This window comes from Pavona decussata, unplaced genomic scaffold (genome assembly GCF_977016875.1).
Source record: "Pavona decussata unplaced genomic scaffold, jaPavDecu1.1 SCAFFOLD_73, whole genome shotgun sequence".
In the NCBI taxonomy this organism is placed as follows: domain Eukaryota; kingdom Metazoa; phylum Cnidaria; class Anthozoa; order Scleractinia; family Agariciidae; genus Pavona; species Pavona decussata.
Genome location: NW_028145492.1, coordinates 628,495 through 642,695, shown reverse-complemented (window position 1 = coordinate 642,695; position 14,201 = coordinate 628,495). Strand labels below are relative to the sequence as shown.

Genomic DNA, 14,201 nt, shown 5'->3' with positions numbered 1-14,201 from the left:
CTGCGTACGTAAGTTAATAAAGATTTATCGTCAATATGTTTCGTTGAATTATATTTTTCCTTACTATTGAAAATAATCAGTACATAACAGTGACGCATCCGTTCGGTCTCAATTTGGGCGTTTTTATCACGTGTCAAGATAGTCACCTGACAATTAGACAGGCAAACTTAATTTCGTTTCATTTCGCTTCGTTTGATCATCATCATCATCATCGTCATCATCATCATCATCATCATCATCATCATCATCATCATCATCATCATCATCATTATTATTATTATTATTATTATTATTATTATTATTATTATTATTATTATTATTAAAAAAATACAGAGAGATTTAAGGCTCGACGTTTCGGAGTCATCTTGACTCTATTATCAAGAGAAAAAATCAGTTTGTGAATAGGCTAGGCTAGAAAATAGGCTAGAGCTGAAAATTAACATATTAATAGATGGTTAAGCAAATACTTTAGCGCGAATTGAATCAGTTTGCACGTTCATACGCAAACTGAAACCAGAACTGAACGTGCAAACTGATTCAATTCGCGCTAAAGTATTTGCTTAACCATCTATTAATGTGTTGACTCCGAAACGTCGAGCCTTCAATCTCTCTGTAATTTTTGCATGTCTTTGCTTCAGCAAATCCCTTTTAATTAAAAGATTATTATTATTATTATTATTATTATTATTATTATTATTATTATTATTATTATTATTATTATTATTTCATTCGGCCTCATTCCGACTAGGGGAGGAGGGGTAGGGATATGCGGACTCTACGCGAACTGATTTTACATGTTTATACCTTTTTCAATATTTGAGAAACCACCATCAAACTTCCTTACATTTTTCAGAAATTTGTCTGGGAAACAATTGATGTGGACCGATTGTTAGCTTTCACTAAATTTAATATTACCATAGCAAGAGACTATGAGGTAAGAGAGCGAATCCCCTATACATGCCCCTCTTCCTATGAAATTTTTTTTCAATCTACTTTTGTTTGCGTTGCTATTTTAATATCGACATCTTATTGGTCAGTAAGAGTGACGTCATTTAATTTAAACTCAATGGCGGATTATAATTTTCCAAAATAGCATGGTGCGAACTAAAAAAAGATTGAAAATAATTATCATGGGGCACAGGGATTAGCTTTCTTACCTCATAGTCCCTTGACCATAGACACCAAGTTTTGACAGGCAGCTTTCTCAGAAAATTGAAATGCCTTTTTAAAGTGAACAGAAATAACTTTCCTTGCTATTACTTTTATATATTATCTCCTTTTATTTAGTGTTCCTTTATTGGTTTTGATTACTTTTCGTTCATTTTTTCATAAGTTTTGGGGAGATCCAGAAATCACTTCTCGCTGCGGACCTACATAAAAGTAAGCATCTTTGTGCGTACTATTTATGCAACAAGTTCGTTTGGTAATCATTATATACTTTAAACCGTTGTATCAATTAATTTCGGTAAATAATTAAAAACAATGACATTTTTATCGCTTTCATTTTCTAAACGCTGTTTTCTTAAATTATTTTGCATAACACGCCGGGCTGCTATATACTCATTATTATGAAAGGTGTTCGTCATCGTGGTTTGAAATGACAGCTTAGTTTAATCGTTTGTCTCACAATTGAGTAACACAGATGTGGATCGTGACGTTCCAACCGCTATACTGTTGGTCTTTATCAGGCGATGGTGTCGCCGGATTGCGTAACAATATACGTAGCACTCATTATTTTATTTATTTAATTTTTTTAATGCTATTCTTGATGGTTTCAGATCAAGGCGGTGTCATAAATTAGTAATAGAGTGACATCAACAATCAGTAGAGAGGCATCTATATGACATGTTTTCTTAAAATTGTAAATTTAGCCTAGTACACCAAGTTTTTTGTAAATTTAGCTTAGTTAAGACACAGGGAGTCCACAAAAGTTGTGAAAAAGAAATAAATTAATAAATTATTGACTTACGTTGTTCGTTTCTTGCGGTTTTCGATAGTGCTCATTTGCATAAAATGAACCATGACCATATAAAAAAAACCATGAGGCGAATTGGTTTTTCGGATTTCACATATACAAAAAGAAAATAGATACACAAAACCGACTAGCCTCAACTGTCCTGGGTGCCAGAGGATATTTTTTTGCGCGAGAGAGAGAACCGCGACGAAGCGCAACGAGGTGCGAAGCGGAGGGAAAAAAAAAAAAAAAAGAAAAAGAAAAACACCTCTGGTCACACATACCGAGAACCTCATTTCCATGCAGTTTCTTGTTTCAGGTATCCCACCAAATCGATTTTCGCTCGCGGAGCGGCATTGCATCTGTTTGCTTTCATTTTTGTCATTTTCGCTGGTAATATTTGCACGTCCCGGAGCGATCCAAAATATCAAACTTTATTTATAAACTAAGCCAGTTAAGCTTTATCTAACCTCTCATTGACTATGTAATAATTACAAAACAACCAAAGGACGAACAAAGCAGTATACTTCGTCAACTTACCATTTTGGGACAACGTACGTGAGGCTCATCGGTGACTAAACCAAAAACATTTTCTTAACCCTTTCACTGCCAAATTTCTTGGTCTCTCTGGACAATTATCTCGATGTAGATGACCAAAACGGATTTAGTTGTCCTATATGAAGATCTCCTTTGAAGTGTTCGCTGCTCTGCAATAACGAGGACTCAAGTTTTTTTGTGACGTCACCTATTTGAACCGTTGTTGTTTTGCTCGCGAGCACAAACACATTCTAATCGGTAAGTTGTCGGTTTATAAGTGTACTTTCGGAAAGAAAGAAAAGAAAGAAAGAATCCAGAGGTGAGAGATGATTTCATAGCGACTGGGACGCCAAAAGTGTTCGTATCGAGTCATGGTGGCTGACGAGTGAAGTTGTCTCTCTGGCCGTTCTGTGGGTGGATTCTCGGACCTACCTAGGCAATTTGGGGGAGATTTGACTTGCAAAGAAAACGATGTGTGCGATATTTTGCCAGTAGGACCGGGTTGCACTACTACTACTGAATTAAGATGGCGGGACCTCCATTTCGTCGTTGTATCGAAATTACCCAGAATGCAACTCGGACGGCAAAGGGGAAATTACGGGCTTTGAAAAGTGGCTCGAATCAAATGGCTGAAGTTCGAACAGCTGTACGCGTGAGAGGCAAAATTGGAGATAAATGCTTAGTCATGAGATTAAAGTTTGCTGTCATGAAGGAATTTTGGTTTTAAGATGAGATTTTGAATTAAAAAAATTGGAAGCAAAGATGTGTGTTTTTCAGCTTTGTCGATGCCGCAGAAAACGAGCATTTTTGGTTTTGCTTGAAAATAAATGTTGATATGGAACGGCAAACGGAAGATAAACTCAGTTTATTTGCTCTTAAAGCCTAAAACACTTACTAATTAATACTATTAGTAGACCATAATAACCAGATTTCTGGATTTGAGAACGTGGCCAATCTTGAAAGTGGTAGCCTCTAAAACGGCGACATTAGTCGCCTTTAGCAGTGAAAGGGTTAAACGCCCTTGCTTTGTAAAATTTTCGCCAGCTTTAATCGCGAACAATGAGCGGCTAGGCTGGTAAATGCCAGGCCACGGAGTGCTTCAAAATGTCGGTCTCGAGAAGGCCATCGATACCAAGAGAGCACGCAGTAATACCTTGATTGGCAAGTTCTTGAATATGGCACTCAATAAGGAAATGTAGAAAGCATGCAATTTTAAATATCAATGGTTGGTAAGACAACAAACGACATCTTTCCGTTGGATAAACTCCATTAGCACTTCTTCTTGAACTGGTTTTCGCTTCCGTATTTCTAAAATCTTGGAAGCTAAAGCGTACAGAACGGCATTTTGAAAAGCACGAATATCCGAAAGCAACCGCCATGCTTCTGTACGAGTATCGTCTTGCAAACCGGTTTAGACGCCTGAGATACCGCGCTTTCCTTAAGCCAATCACAGGTGTTGTTTCTTTAGGACAACAAATCAGCTACCTTGGACAAATTCTGTCCGAATGCGATACAGGTAACCTTTACTATTTTAAGACAATTAAAAGGTTAATATCACAAGGACATTGCCAGCAAATTCTTTTAAAAACTTTGTGGTTTGCGTTTAGTTTACAGGACAATTAAGTTTGATTCTCAATGTGATTTTATTGTTTATTCGCCCATGGTACTCTGGACAATTTTACTCCAATATAAACAGGCCGTTAAAGACTGTAGTTTATCAAATCACACTTTTGCGGCGGGTATTATTACGGTAAAGTTTATTAGTCCATGTTACAGCGTTAACCGATAAAGTTTAGAAGAACAGTCACACAAACGAAACTATACTATAGATCGACACCAATTCTTGTGGACTTTCAGCGTATTATCGTCCTCAGGGTGTGATTGCTGAAAAAGAGATAGAATCGATTTTCTTAAGTACGTTGTGAAGACGTAAGGCAAGAGATTAGGCAAATTGCATCAGAGCGGGGAGTTTGGCCTTCTGTAAGTTCGTAACCAGCCTTAAACGTACGTAGCTGTAGTGCCTAGCATGCACTTGGGTGCTGAATAAACATTCACCAATTATCAAATGTGGAATCAGGGCACTTACCCCAGACTTACCACAAAATGGAGTGTTGCTGTTTGTTTTCAAGAAGTACGTTCCAGTCTTTTCGGTACGATCCGCATCATAGCCCATGGCTGGACATTCGCCATTACAATTCAGACATTTTCCACTCTCAAAGTCGTTGTAGCTTGAGCATGGATACGCTGTCCAGGAGCATTGTCTTTTTACAGAAGCAGTGTAGTATTCAGGCGCCCTCCTATGGTCGCATGCCACTGACGAAGGTTCTTAATATGAAAAAAAAAAAAAACAACAACAACAACAACAACAACACGATGTTTAACTTTGTTGATCTGTGTGGGTGTATGTGTGTGTGTGTGGTTTTTTTTTTTATTATTATTATTTGGAGCTTGCGAGAAAGGTTTTACGAACTTGTAGTGGATGCAAACAGGAGACCATGACCCAAAGTCTCTATCTCTCATGCTAGGCCGAGTACATGTATTTTTAAAAAAAATGGGTCTTTGGGGAACTTTGAAACGCCCACTGTTCAAATACCCAATCAATGAATTGTTTTCGTGGGAAAAGTAGTTCTGAAAGTAATTTACTCGGGCAAGTGTTGTTCGAGGAATTAATCCAGATAGAGGCTCCTAGTCATCAGCTCCTCAGTGATATTAAGGATATCAAGTGACACACAGCTCATCAATAACGGAGGATTGTTTTCTTTGTAATAATTATTATAGTTGTGATATAGCTGTGAATTATTTATCTACGGATTGTAAGCAGTGTGCATGTAACAAGCATTCTCCAAGATGAAAGCAGAGGTAAACTGATTCTCCCCTCCCCACTAAAAACAACCAACAAACGAAAAAATGAAACCGAAGGCCGGCAACAGTCAGCCCGCTCCGGATACGATCTATGTGGTGTGACCGTCCAAACGAAAACTTCCTTAAAAGAGCTTTTGCTAGTTTCAGAACTTTTCTTTTTTTAAATAAGGTTCCTCTCTATAACTTACGAAGTAGGTTGAAATTGCAGCCAGGTTGCTGGGAGCCACCATTTGGGAAGAAATCGATGTGACCAACCTTCCGAGAAGTGCCAAAACCTCCAGCATCAGTGTGAATAACGTCCACATATCGAGCATCACTTGGGTCCAGCCGAACGTTGTTCTCGTAGTTGGTAAAATACAGGCTAGCAGGATCCAAACCTGTTGTGTACAAACCAAAACAACAAACACACGGGAGTGTTTACTATCTCTTTTCACGTCTATGTATTAGAAAGTAATATAAACCACGTACCGGTTATACGACCCAACAACATTCCATGAGCCCGCATATTGCTCCCAGCGTATCCTGCGGTTTGAGCTCCAAGACTGAATCCCACAATGTAGAATCGATCAGCCAAAGGAGAGGAACCATTGCTACTGAAAATCAGGAACCTTATGAGAACGGCTATTTGAGCCCCAACAAGCCGAGTGTTTCCAGCAGCCTGTCCATAAGGGTATCCTGCTCCTTTGGACCAGTCAACCAAAATCACATTGCAGTCCTCTCGATCTAGAAGTGCGTCCTTCATTGGTCCAGGCCAAGGGCTGGTTCTAACTGTGAAGAAAATTGAAGGGAAGTCGATAGGGTAGTGGCCTTGATTGTCGTGCTCAATAACACCTGCGATTATCGATTGTTTGACATGCCTGCTGCAAGTCTTCATTAGGCGATAAAATTGACTGGTTACTCGTTGGCGTAAATATGGGGACGGGGAGCTGACTCTGGATGATTTCGATCCTTATCAGTCTATCACGAATGAATGACGATCGATTAAAATCCATCAATTACAGGGCTGCAGGGCTCCCCGCGCACACTGATACTAGGCCCTGAAAATAAGAGCTCTAGTGTTCAATGGTTGTACCCCTGAGCCCCATTTAGCCATCAACAGTATTTTCGTACAGGCTTTAATAGGTATTCGGTTTCTAACCACATGACAAAAATTTAGGGCCTCTAGGGCTCAAAGACCCCTACTTTCTCCCTTCCCCTCTCCCATTTCTCCCACTGAACTGATGATGCATGACGCTAAACAGTCAATCTCATCTACGTTAAACGTTGTCAAACACTTTTTCCCGCAATACCTTTTGACTTAAGCTATTAATTCGACTTACTGGATTGGAAATTCAGTTTGTTTTAAAATAACTAACTCACACCTACCAGTAAACCCGTGAACCACAAAAATCGTTCGTCTGGAGAGGTTGAAATAAGAAGCTCTCAGCTTGCTTTCATCCTCATCGTCAATGATCTGAGAAGTTTCCATGTTGTGTCTTGTGAACAAATGAAACTTTGTTCCAACTTCGGACGGTTCCTGTGGCAACTTCCTTAATATAGGTGAAAAGTATTCGAAGCAGCCATACTTTCCGTAACACACCGGTCTTGGTTTGAAAAGCCATGCTGAAAAGAAACAATTTAGTTATGAAACTTCGGAGGACAATAACATGTACACGTTTTCATGATTGCGAATACACTCGATTGCAAAAACGTTGACACCTTAAAAGCATAAACCGTGAACGATGAGACCCCACAGATTTGTGGGTAGTGTTTAAACAATAACCTCGTTTCCAAAATCAATAATTTAGCATTCTCATTCTTGGCAATAAAAAAATACAGTGCTGACTTAATTCTTCCGAATAATTTTCTACCAAATATTGCTTAAGTTCATTAACTGATTTGAACTTAGGCAAATGGCGAATTGTATATCACTCTAATTAATTTATTGGCCCTTCTTGGCCAACTTGGACACTTAAAGGAAAGCTTGGACAGTTTCCATCATTCACTGCGAGCAACTAATTTTAATTTGGTTATCGGCCGTCGCACGAGAATAGAGTATTATGCAAATAAATGTAGTACACTTATACCCATAAGGCCATTGGGTCTCATCGTTCACGGTTTATGCTTTTTAGGTGTCAACGTTTTTGCAATCGAGTGTACGTCAAATAGTCACCAATGGGAACCGAGCACGAAAAATCGTACTATCGAAGAACCCCTTGCAATAAAGTCGGCAACATGAGGATTTGTTAGCTTGCGGCGAACCCTCAAAAGCGTGATTTTTTTTTCCAAGTCCCTCTTTGTACCTGCTTAGTTGTTGTACTTCTTCAAGCCTAGTCTAATCGGCCGGTTTAACTTTTAAGGCGTCACTTTTTGACTTTAAACCAATAAAGCATGCAGAATTAAAATTTGACGGTAATTACTGAAATTTGGCAGGTCTAATTAATTAAGGAACTTATATAACCTGAGTTCACAAACGTCGCTGTCTGTTTCGCGGTTCACCACTGGCCAATAATAATAATAATAATAATAATAATAATAATAATAATAATAATAATAATAATAATAATAATAATTGATTATTTATGCAGGCGAACCCTTCAGTATAGAGTACTGTTATCAACAGGGTCCTGTTGACTAAGAAATAAAACAAAAGCGAGGCATGAGTAATAACAGTAGTAATAACTCATTGTCATGAACTTATGAAGAGCTTGTGCCAAGTCTGCGGGGATAAATGACATAACCAACATAGACACAAGGAAAAAGAAGTCGATCTTATCTACTTATGTCGAACAGCTTTCTTCACCAGGCTTGTGTGCGTGCGCATTACAGTGTTTAAGGAACTGATGCTCTATCAGCAACCGGCCCATTATTACAGCCGGAGTACATATAACTGAATAAACTTCTGAATGTGTCATATGTATTCATACTTACATTGTGCCAGGGTTGTAAGTGTTAGCACGAAAAGAATTTCCTTGCTGTACATCATGTCCTTGTTTCACCGACTGGTATTGCGAACCTGTTTTTACGAAATGCTCCTCTGTTAAGGAAAGTGAAAATTTACCAAACGGAAGATCTATAACAACTTTGGTCATACTGGACTGCGACAATATTATTCCTGCATAAGCTAATTGTATCATTATGAATTCAATTGGGCTGTCGGCTATTGTCGACCAAATATGAAGGTATTTAAATGCCAACATTCATTTAAGCTGTAGGATAGTTTTTAATATTGGGTAAACATTAAAAGATCAAAATTGCGTTATTATCTAAGGCACCCAATGACTGGTATTAACGGGAATATCTGTCCGGAAAACCTTTTCTGTCCAAGAAATTTGGATTAAATTGTAATCGAAAACTGAAGTTTTCTTTAGCGAAATAGCACCTCAAACTTTCCAAACACTAGGAAACTAACTCCTTCTGTTTTTAGAGAGACAAATCAGGACCGTAGCTAGCATTAGCATAAAGAAAGGAAGTTTTAGTTCGGAATGAAACTTCTGTTTTCTTCAAATGATGCACGTGAACATTTTCTCCACCATATTTTCACCGTGGTTTAGCGTTATTTTGAATCTCCAGGAAAACTGCGTGTAGTTTTGGGAAGTCATACATCAAATGTTAAAACCTTTGTTAATTTAGACGTTTTTTTTATTGAAGTTTCACGACAATCAGCAGGATAAAAAAAAAAAAAAACATATAAATATCGAAATTATTTTCTACACGCGAGACCTTTCTTTCATGAAATTCTTCACCATTTTGGTGCATTTTCACTAACAATCTTAGTGCTGTATCATTATCGATCGCGCCACGAGTTGAAACTTTTCATCAATCTAAATTCACTGCTTATTTTTCCGCTTTCTAATTTCTTTTGCTACCTCATCTCAATTCGTTAGTTGTTGTCGCTAAAATACCTGAATGCATTTATCCCATCCCAGAAATTTCAGTTTGAGGATGTTCCACAAAATTCTAATGGAAAATAAACACATTTTGAGGCCTTATCGAAAAATAAATTATTGTGCATGTACTAGACAGAGCAGTGTCGCAATTTTGTCTATTCTGACAAACCACGATCTGAGACTTGCCTCTGTATGAAGATTCGAGATTCTTTAATATTCTCTTTAGCTTCCGTCAGAATTGCAATTTCTGTAGGCTCGGCTCTTGAACTGAAGACGGGAGAACTTAATGTCCTATTCATTTATGAAAAGTAATAGTCAAAGTTTCTATAACAGAAATTTGATCTCAAAACGCGCTATATTGTTACAAACAAACCCAATACCAAACCTGTTTAAATAGCATTGAATACACAAAGAAAGGGATATATCAAAGCTTTAATTACAAGCCTTTTATCTCGCCAACAAATTCTCTTATACCGTTTCCAAAGTCAAGGAAAGCTTACGTTTTTCACATCGAATAATTTTGCTCAGTAACTACACACGATTTAAAATAATATAAACGAATTCAGCTTCCCTCAAATATCGATAAACCTCCTCCTTATTACGGTTTTTTATCAGCTGATAAAACACTCCTCGTTAGGATGCGGTGATTTTCTCGTATGCTAATTTACAACGTTTACAAAAGCATAATTCACGCTTTCCGGTAATGTTTTTGAAGCCGTTCAAAAAATTCGCAGCACGAGTTTTACCGGGTCTAAAACCACTCGGCTTCGCCTCGTGGTTTTAAATCCAATTAAACACTCCTGCTCGTTTTTATACATTACATAAGTTCGTTGGTTGTTTTTAGGATATCTAATTTTGTTTGAGTCTTTTACTATAACTTGACATGTGTTGCTTATGTTATTAGTAAGAACCGCAAATCATTTGTCAAAGTCTGTCACTAATCAAACACGTTGGCAAGAAAAGTTTGTAATCTATTCATAGTGATGAGTTGATTTAAAATGTTATTTTATATTTTAGCCTTGCAATGCCAAAAAACAAATACAAAACAACAAACAAATTACGCAGATAGAAAGAAGAAAGAAAGAGAAAAAAAAATAACAGAGGAAACAGAACTCAAGTCTAACTTCAACCAAATAAATAGGAACCGTCGAAGCCACTACCGATCAAAATACTATCTATTTGCATTCGCTTATTTATACTAGAAAAATAGAAGTCTGCTATGTGCTGAATGGAAACTTGTTTTCAAGAATAGTATATTGTAATGTAACAAGCAACAGTAACTAGCATACACATTAGAAAAGAAAATGATTTTATACAAATAGGGAAAAACGTTAATAGTATACTTGTACACAGTATCAGTTTCATTCCCTAGAAAGACTTTTTTCTATGAGGTTTAAAAAGTTCACGAGCAGAAAAATTTGTTGTCCGTTCCAGAAGTGATAAATTTGCTGGGCTTGTAAAAGAATGAGTTAAACGGAGGATAGACGAACTCAGCTTGCCACAAAAGTTATAAAACAGTTGAAACGCGGGGAAGGAAATTATTTCCTGTGCGCGGGAAGTCACTTCGTGAAATTCTTCACCATTTTGGTGCATTTTCACTAACAATCTCTGCTCTGTATGATTGTCGATGACGCCACAAGTTAAAACTCTTCAGCAATTAAAGTTTACTTCTTATTTTTCCGCTTTCTACTAAGATTTCTTTACCACCTCATCTCCTATTCGTTACCTGTTGTCGATAAAATAATTGAATGTATTTATTTCACGATCCAGAAATTTGTGAGCTTGTTGGATATATAGCCTAAATTTTAAAGGGAAATGAACACATTCTGGGAACTATTCACCAAATAACTCATGGTGCATTTCAAAGAGACAAAGCAGTGTCGCACTATTCTGAAAATACACAAGTTGGGACCTGCCCTCGTATGAAGATTCGAATTTCTTTGATATTCTCTTTAGTTTCCACGCGAGTTGCGATTTTTATAGGCTCGGCTCTTGAACTGAAGACGGGTGAACTTAATATTCTATTCATTGATGAAAAGTAATAGTCAAAGTTTCTATAACAGAAATCCAATCTCAAAACGTTTCCTCTTGCGCTCTATTGTTACAAACAAAGGGAAGTATCAAACCTGTTAAAATAACATTGAATAGACAAAGACAGAGAAATATATTAAAGCTTTACAAGCCCATGGCCAGTTTTATGCCTTTTATTTCACCAACAAATTCTTTTATACTGTTTCCAAAGTCAAGGAAAGCTTAAGTTTTTCACATCGAATAATTTTGCTCAGGTAGATACACACGATTTAAAATAGAATAAACGAATTTAGCTTCCCTCAAATATTAATTTTAAAGGTGCAGCCGAAGGTTTGTTACACTGGTGTGTATTAAGAAACAGAGAATGAGGGCTTTCTTTTTGGCAAGTAAAACAATTGCTTAGTTAAATTTTTCACTAGTTTGCCGACGCTTTTTCATTCAGAATCTCCACGCTCTACAATCATGATAAATCGCGCCCCAAGTTGAAGATTAGAGTCTGTAAATTCGTTGGTTGTTTTTTTGGATTTCTAATTCTACTTGACTCCTTTACTTCTAAATTGTCTCCAATTTGTTAGCTGTTATCGTTAAAATACTAAAATGCCTTTATTTAGGTAAAGAAATGTGTCAGTGAATGGTTGTTGGAAAGGCAAAAAACTCTAACGGGAAATTAATGAATACCTTCTGAGACATAATCGGCAGGTAAATTGATTAGCCTTATAAACAATTCTCTGAAAAATCAAGAAAGTTACTGGGACTTACTTCTGGATGAAGAATGCGAGTTTTTTTCAATATTCGTTTCACTTTTCCAAGAGAGTTGCGACGCGGTAGTCTCTTGTTGAACTTAAAAGCGGTAACTGACGAAGAGTTTTATTCTTCTATTCATTATGTAACCGTTGCGAGGCATAAATTCGAAATGTCAATCTTAAAAGTGTTCCTTCAGGCGCTTTCTCCAATTACTCATGTGTTATTAAGATGGGCCAATTATTTGTCAAAGTCTGTCACTGATCACACGCCCCCACAAAGACGTGACAAGACAAGTCTGTAATCTATTCAGACTGATGAGTTGATTTAAAATGAAATTATTTTCTGCGCGCGGGACGCTTATTTCGTGAAGTTCTTCGTCATTTTTGTGCATTTTCACTGACAATCTCTGCTCTGTATCATTATCGATCACGCCACAGGTTGAAACTCGTCAACAATATTAATCTAAATGTACTTCTTATTTTTCCGCTTTCCACTGAAATTTCTTTGCCACTCATCTCCAATTCGTTAGCTATAATGTCGCTAAAATAATTGAATGTATTTATTCCCATCCAGAAATTTGTGAGGTTGTTGGACATCTAGCCTAAATTCTAACGGGAAATGAACACCTTTTGAGAACTTCAAATGCCCCCACAAAGACGTGGCAAGACAAGTTTCTACTGTATTCAGACTGATGAGTTGATTTAAAATGTTATTTTATATTTTAGCAGGGCCGTACATAGCGCGGGGGCAGAGGGGGCAGCTGCCTCCCCAAGGAAAACTGAATTGCTTTCTAACACAGTGTTAGTCTCTTATTGAATTGAAGCGGTAACTGACGAAGAGTTCTATTCTTCTATTCATTACGTACCCGTTTGCTAGGCATAAATTCGAAAATACAAGGTCAATCTAAAAAGAAGCACAAATCATTTGTCAAAGTCTGTCACTGGAGTTAAACGCTTCCACAACACGTTGGTAAGAAAAGTAGAAAAGTTTATAATCTGTTCAGACTGATGAGCTGATTTAAGGACCATGCTCGTTACAAATTAAACGTCTTGAGAACTCAAGCCGGTAATGAAAGAAAAAAATCAGTAAAAAGCAATTCGAGCCGTTGAAGCCACTGAAACTGGCCAGCTATCAAAGAACCATATGTTTTCATTCGGCTACTTATGACTGCTTGTGTGCTGAATTAAAACAATTGAAGTGTAGGTAATTAGCAACATACTAAAAAAAAAAAAAATTATTGCACAAACCAGTGTTAGTTTTATGCATACGATTTAAAAAATTCAGACGAAAAACTTTCTTCAGACAAAATCAGTGTTCCTCCAAAAATGATATTGTGAGGTTTAATAATTTTAGAAAGGTAATGCCATGTCATTGAATATATGGAAATACCTTTATAAATTATTGTTCAAGTTGTTGTTGTTCGTTCGTTCGCAAAGGCCATATTATTAAGATATTCCCCGAACTGAGTAGCCGGAGAAAAACTGAAATAATACGAAAGCTTTATACAGAGGTGATGACTTCAGCTGGTAATGATTGGAGGCATGATTTGAAATAGGATGAACGAATTCGGCTTTCCTCAAAATTTCATTGAAAAAAAATATATTATCATGTTAACGCCGGGAAACACAGAGAATGAAGCCTTTGTTTTCTACAACTGAGGTGTTTCCTTCGTGGAATTCCTCACCGTTTTGGTCTTACCGACTTAGAATCTCCCCGAAAATTTTCAGCTGCTTTCTGGAAAGACTTCTTTCAGGTTTAAACGGTTATTGAATCGGCTCAACTTTAGTTTTAAAATTAAAATTCTTAATAAATCAGGAAGGTGTGAAATATAAAAATACAAAGAAGTTTCACAGTTTTGAATGGGGATAAAAGATTAAAATGACGGATAAGTAACATTTAAGCATAACCAAGAGAGGACTAAACAAGCCACGAAAATCGCAAATCCAGTGGATAAAACACCCAGTACTCCAACTAAAACATTTTGTTCGCAGGATAGCGACTTATCCGCTTGATTAAGTGATCCAGTCTCTGACCAACAACTAGGCCCTGGATTGCAAATCATTACCGATGTACATAACATTCAAAAGTAACTTTTCCTAAGATTCCAATCAGCGGTGAAACTGAACACGATTTGCCTGGAAACTCCTATCAGTAAATGGAACATGGTCAAGCTTCCATATGGATCAGCTGAATTGAGAAGCTTC

At 37.1% G+C, this 14,201-nt stretch overlaps 1 protein-coding gene across 1 annotated transcript; it reads right to left on the bottom strand.

The window, feature by feature from the left end:
* Positions 1-4,136: 4,136 nt before the first annotated feature.
* Positions 4,137-7,006, bottom strand: LOC146476736 (pancreatic lipase-related protein 2-like). The gene is made up of 5 exons (XM_085114161.1): positions 6,719-7,006; positions 5,822-6,121; positions 5,542-5,730; positions 4,589-4,816; positions 4,137-4,375 (listed from the first exon to the last, which is right to left on the bottom strand). Exons 1-5 carry the CDS (start codon positions 6,819-6,821, stop codon positions 4,362-4,364), a joined length of 834 nt encoding a protein of 277 aa, XP_084970287.1. The 5' UTR covers positions 6,822-7,006; the 3' UTR covers positions 4,137-4,361.
* Positions 7,007-14,201: the final 7,195 nt, after the last annotated feature.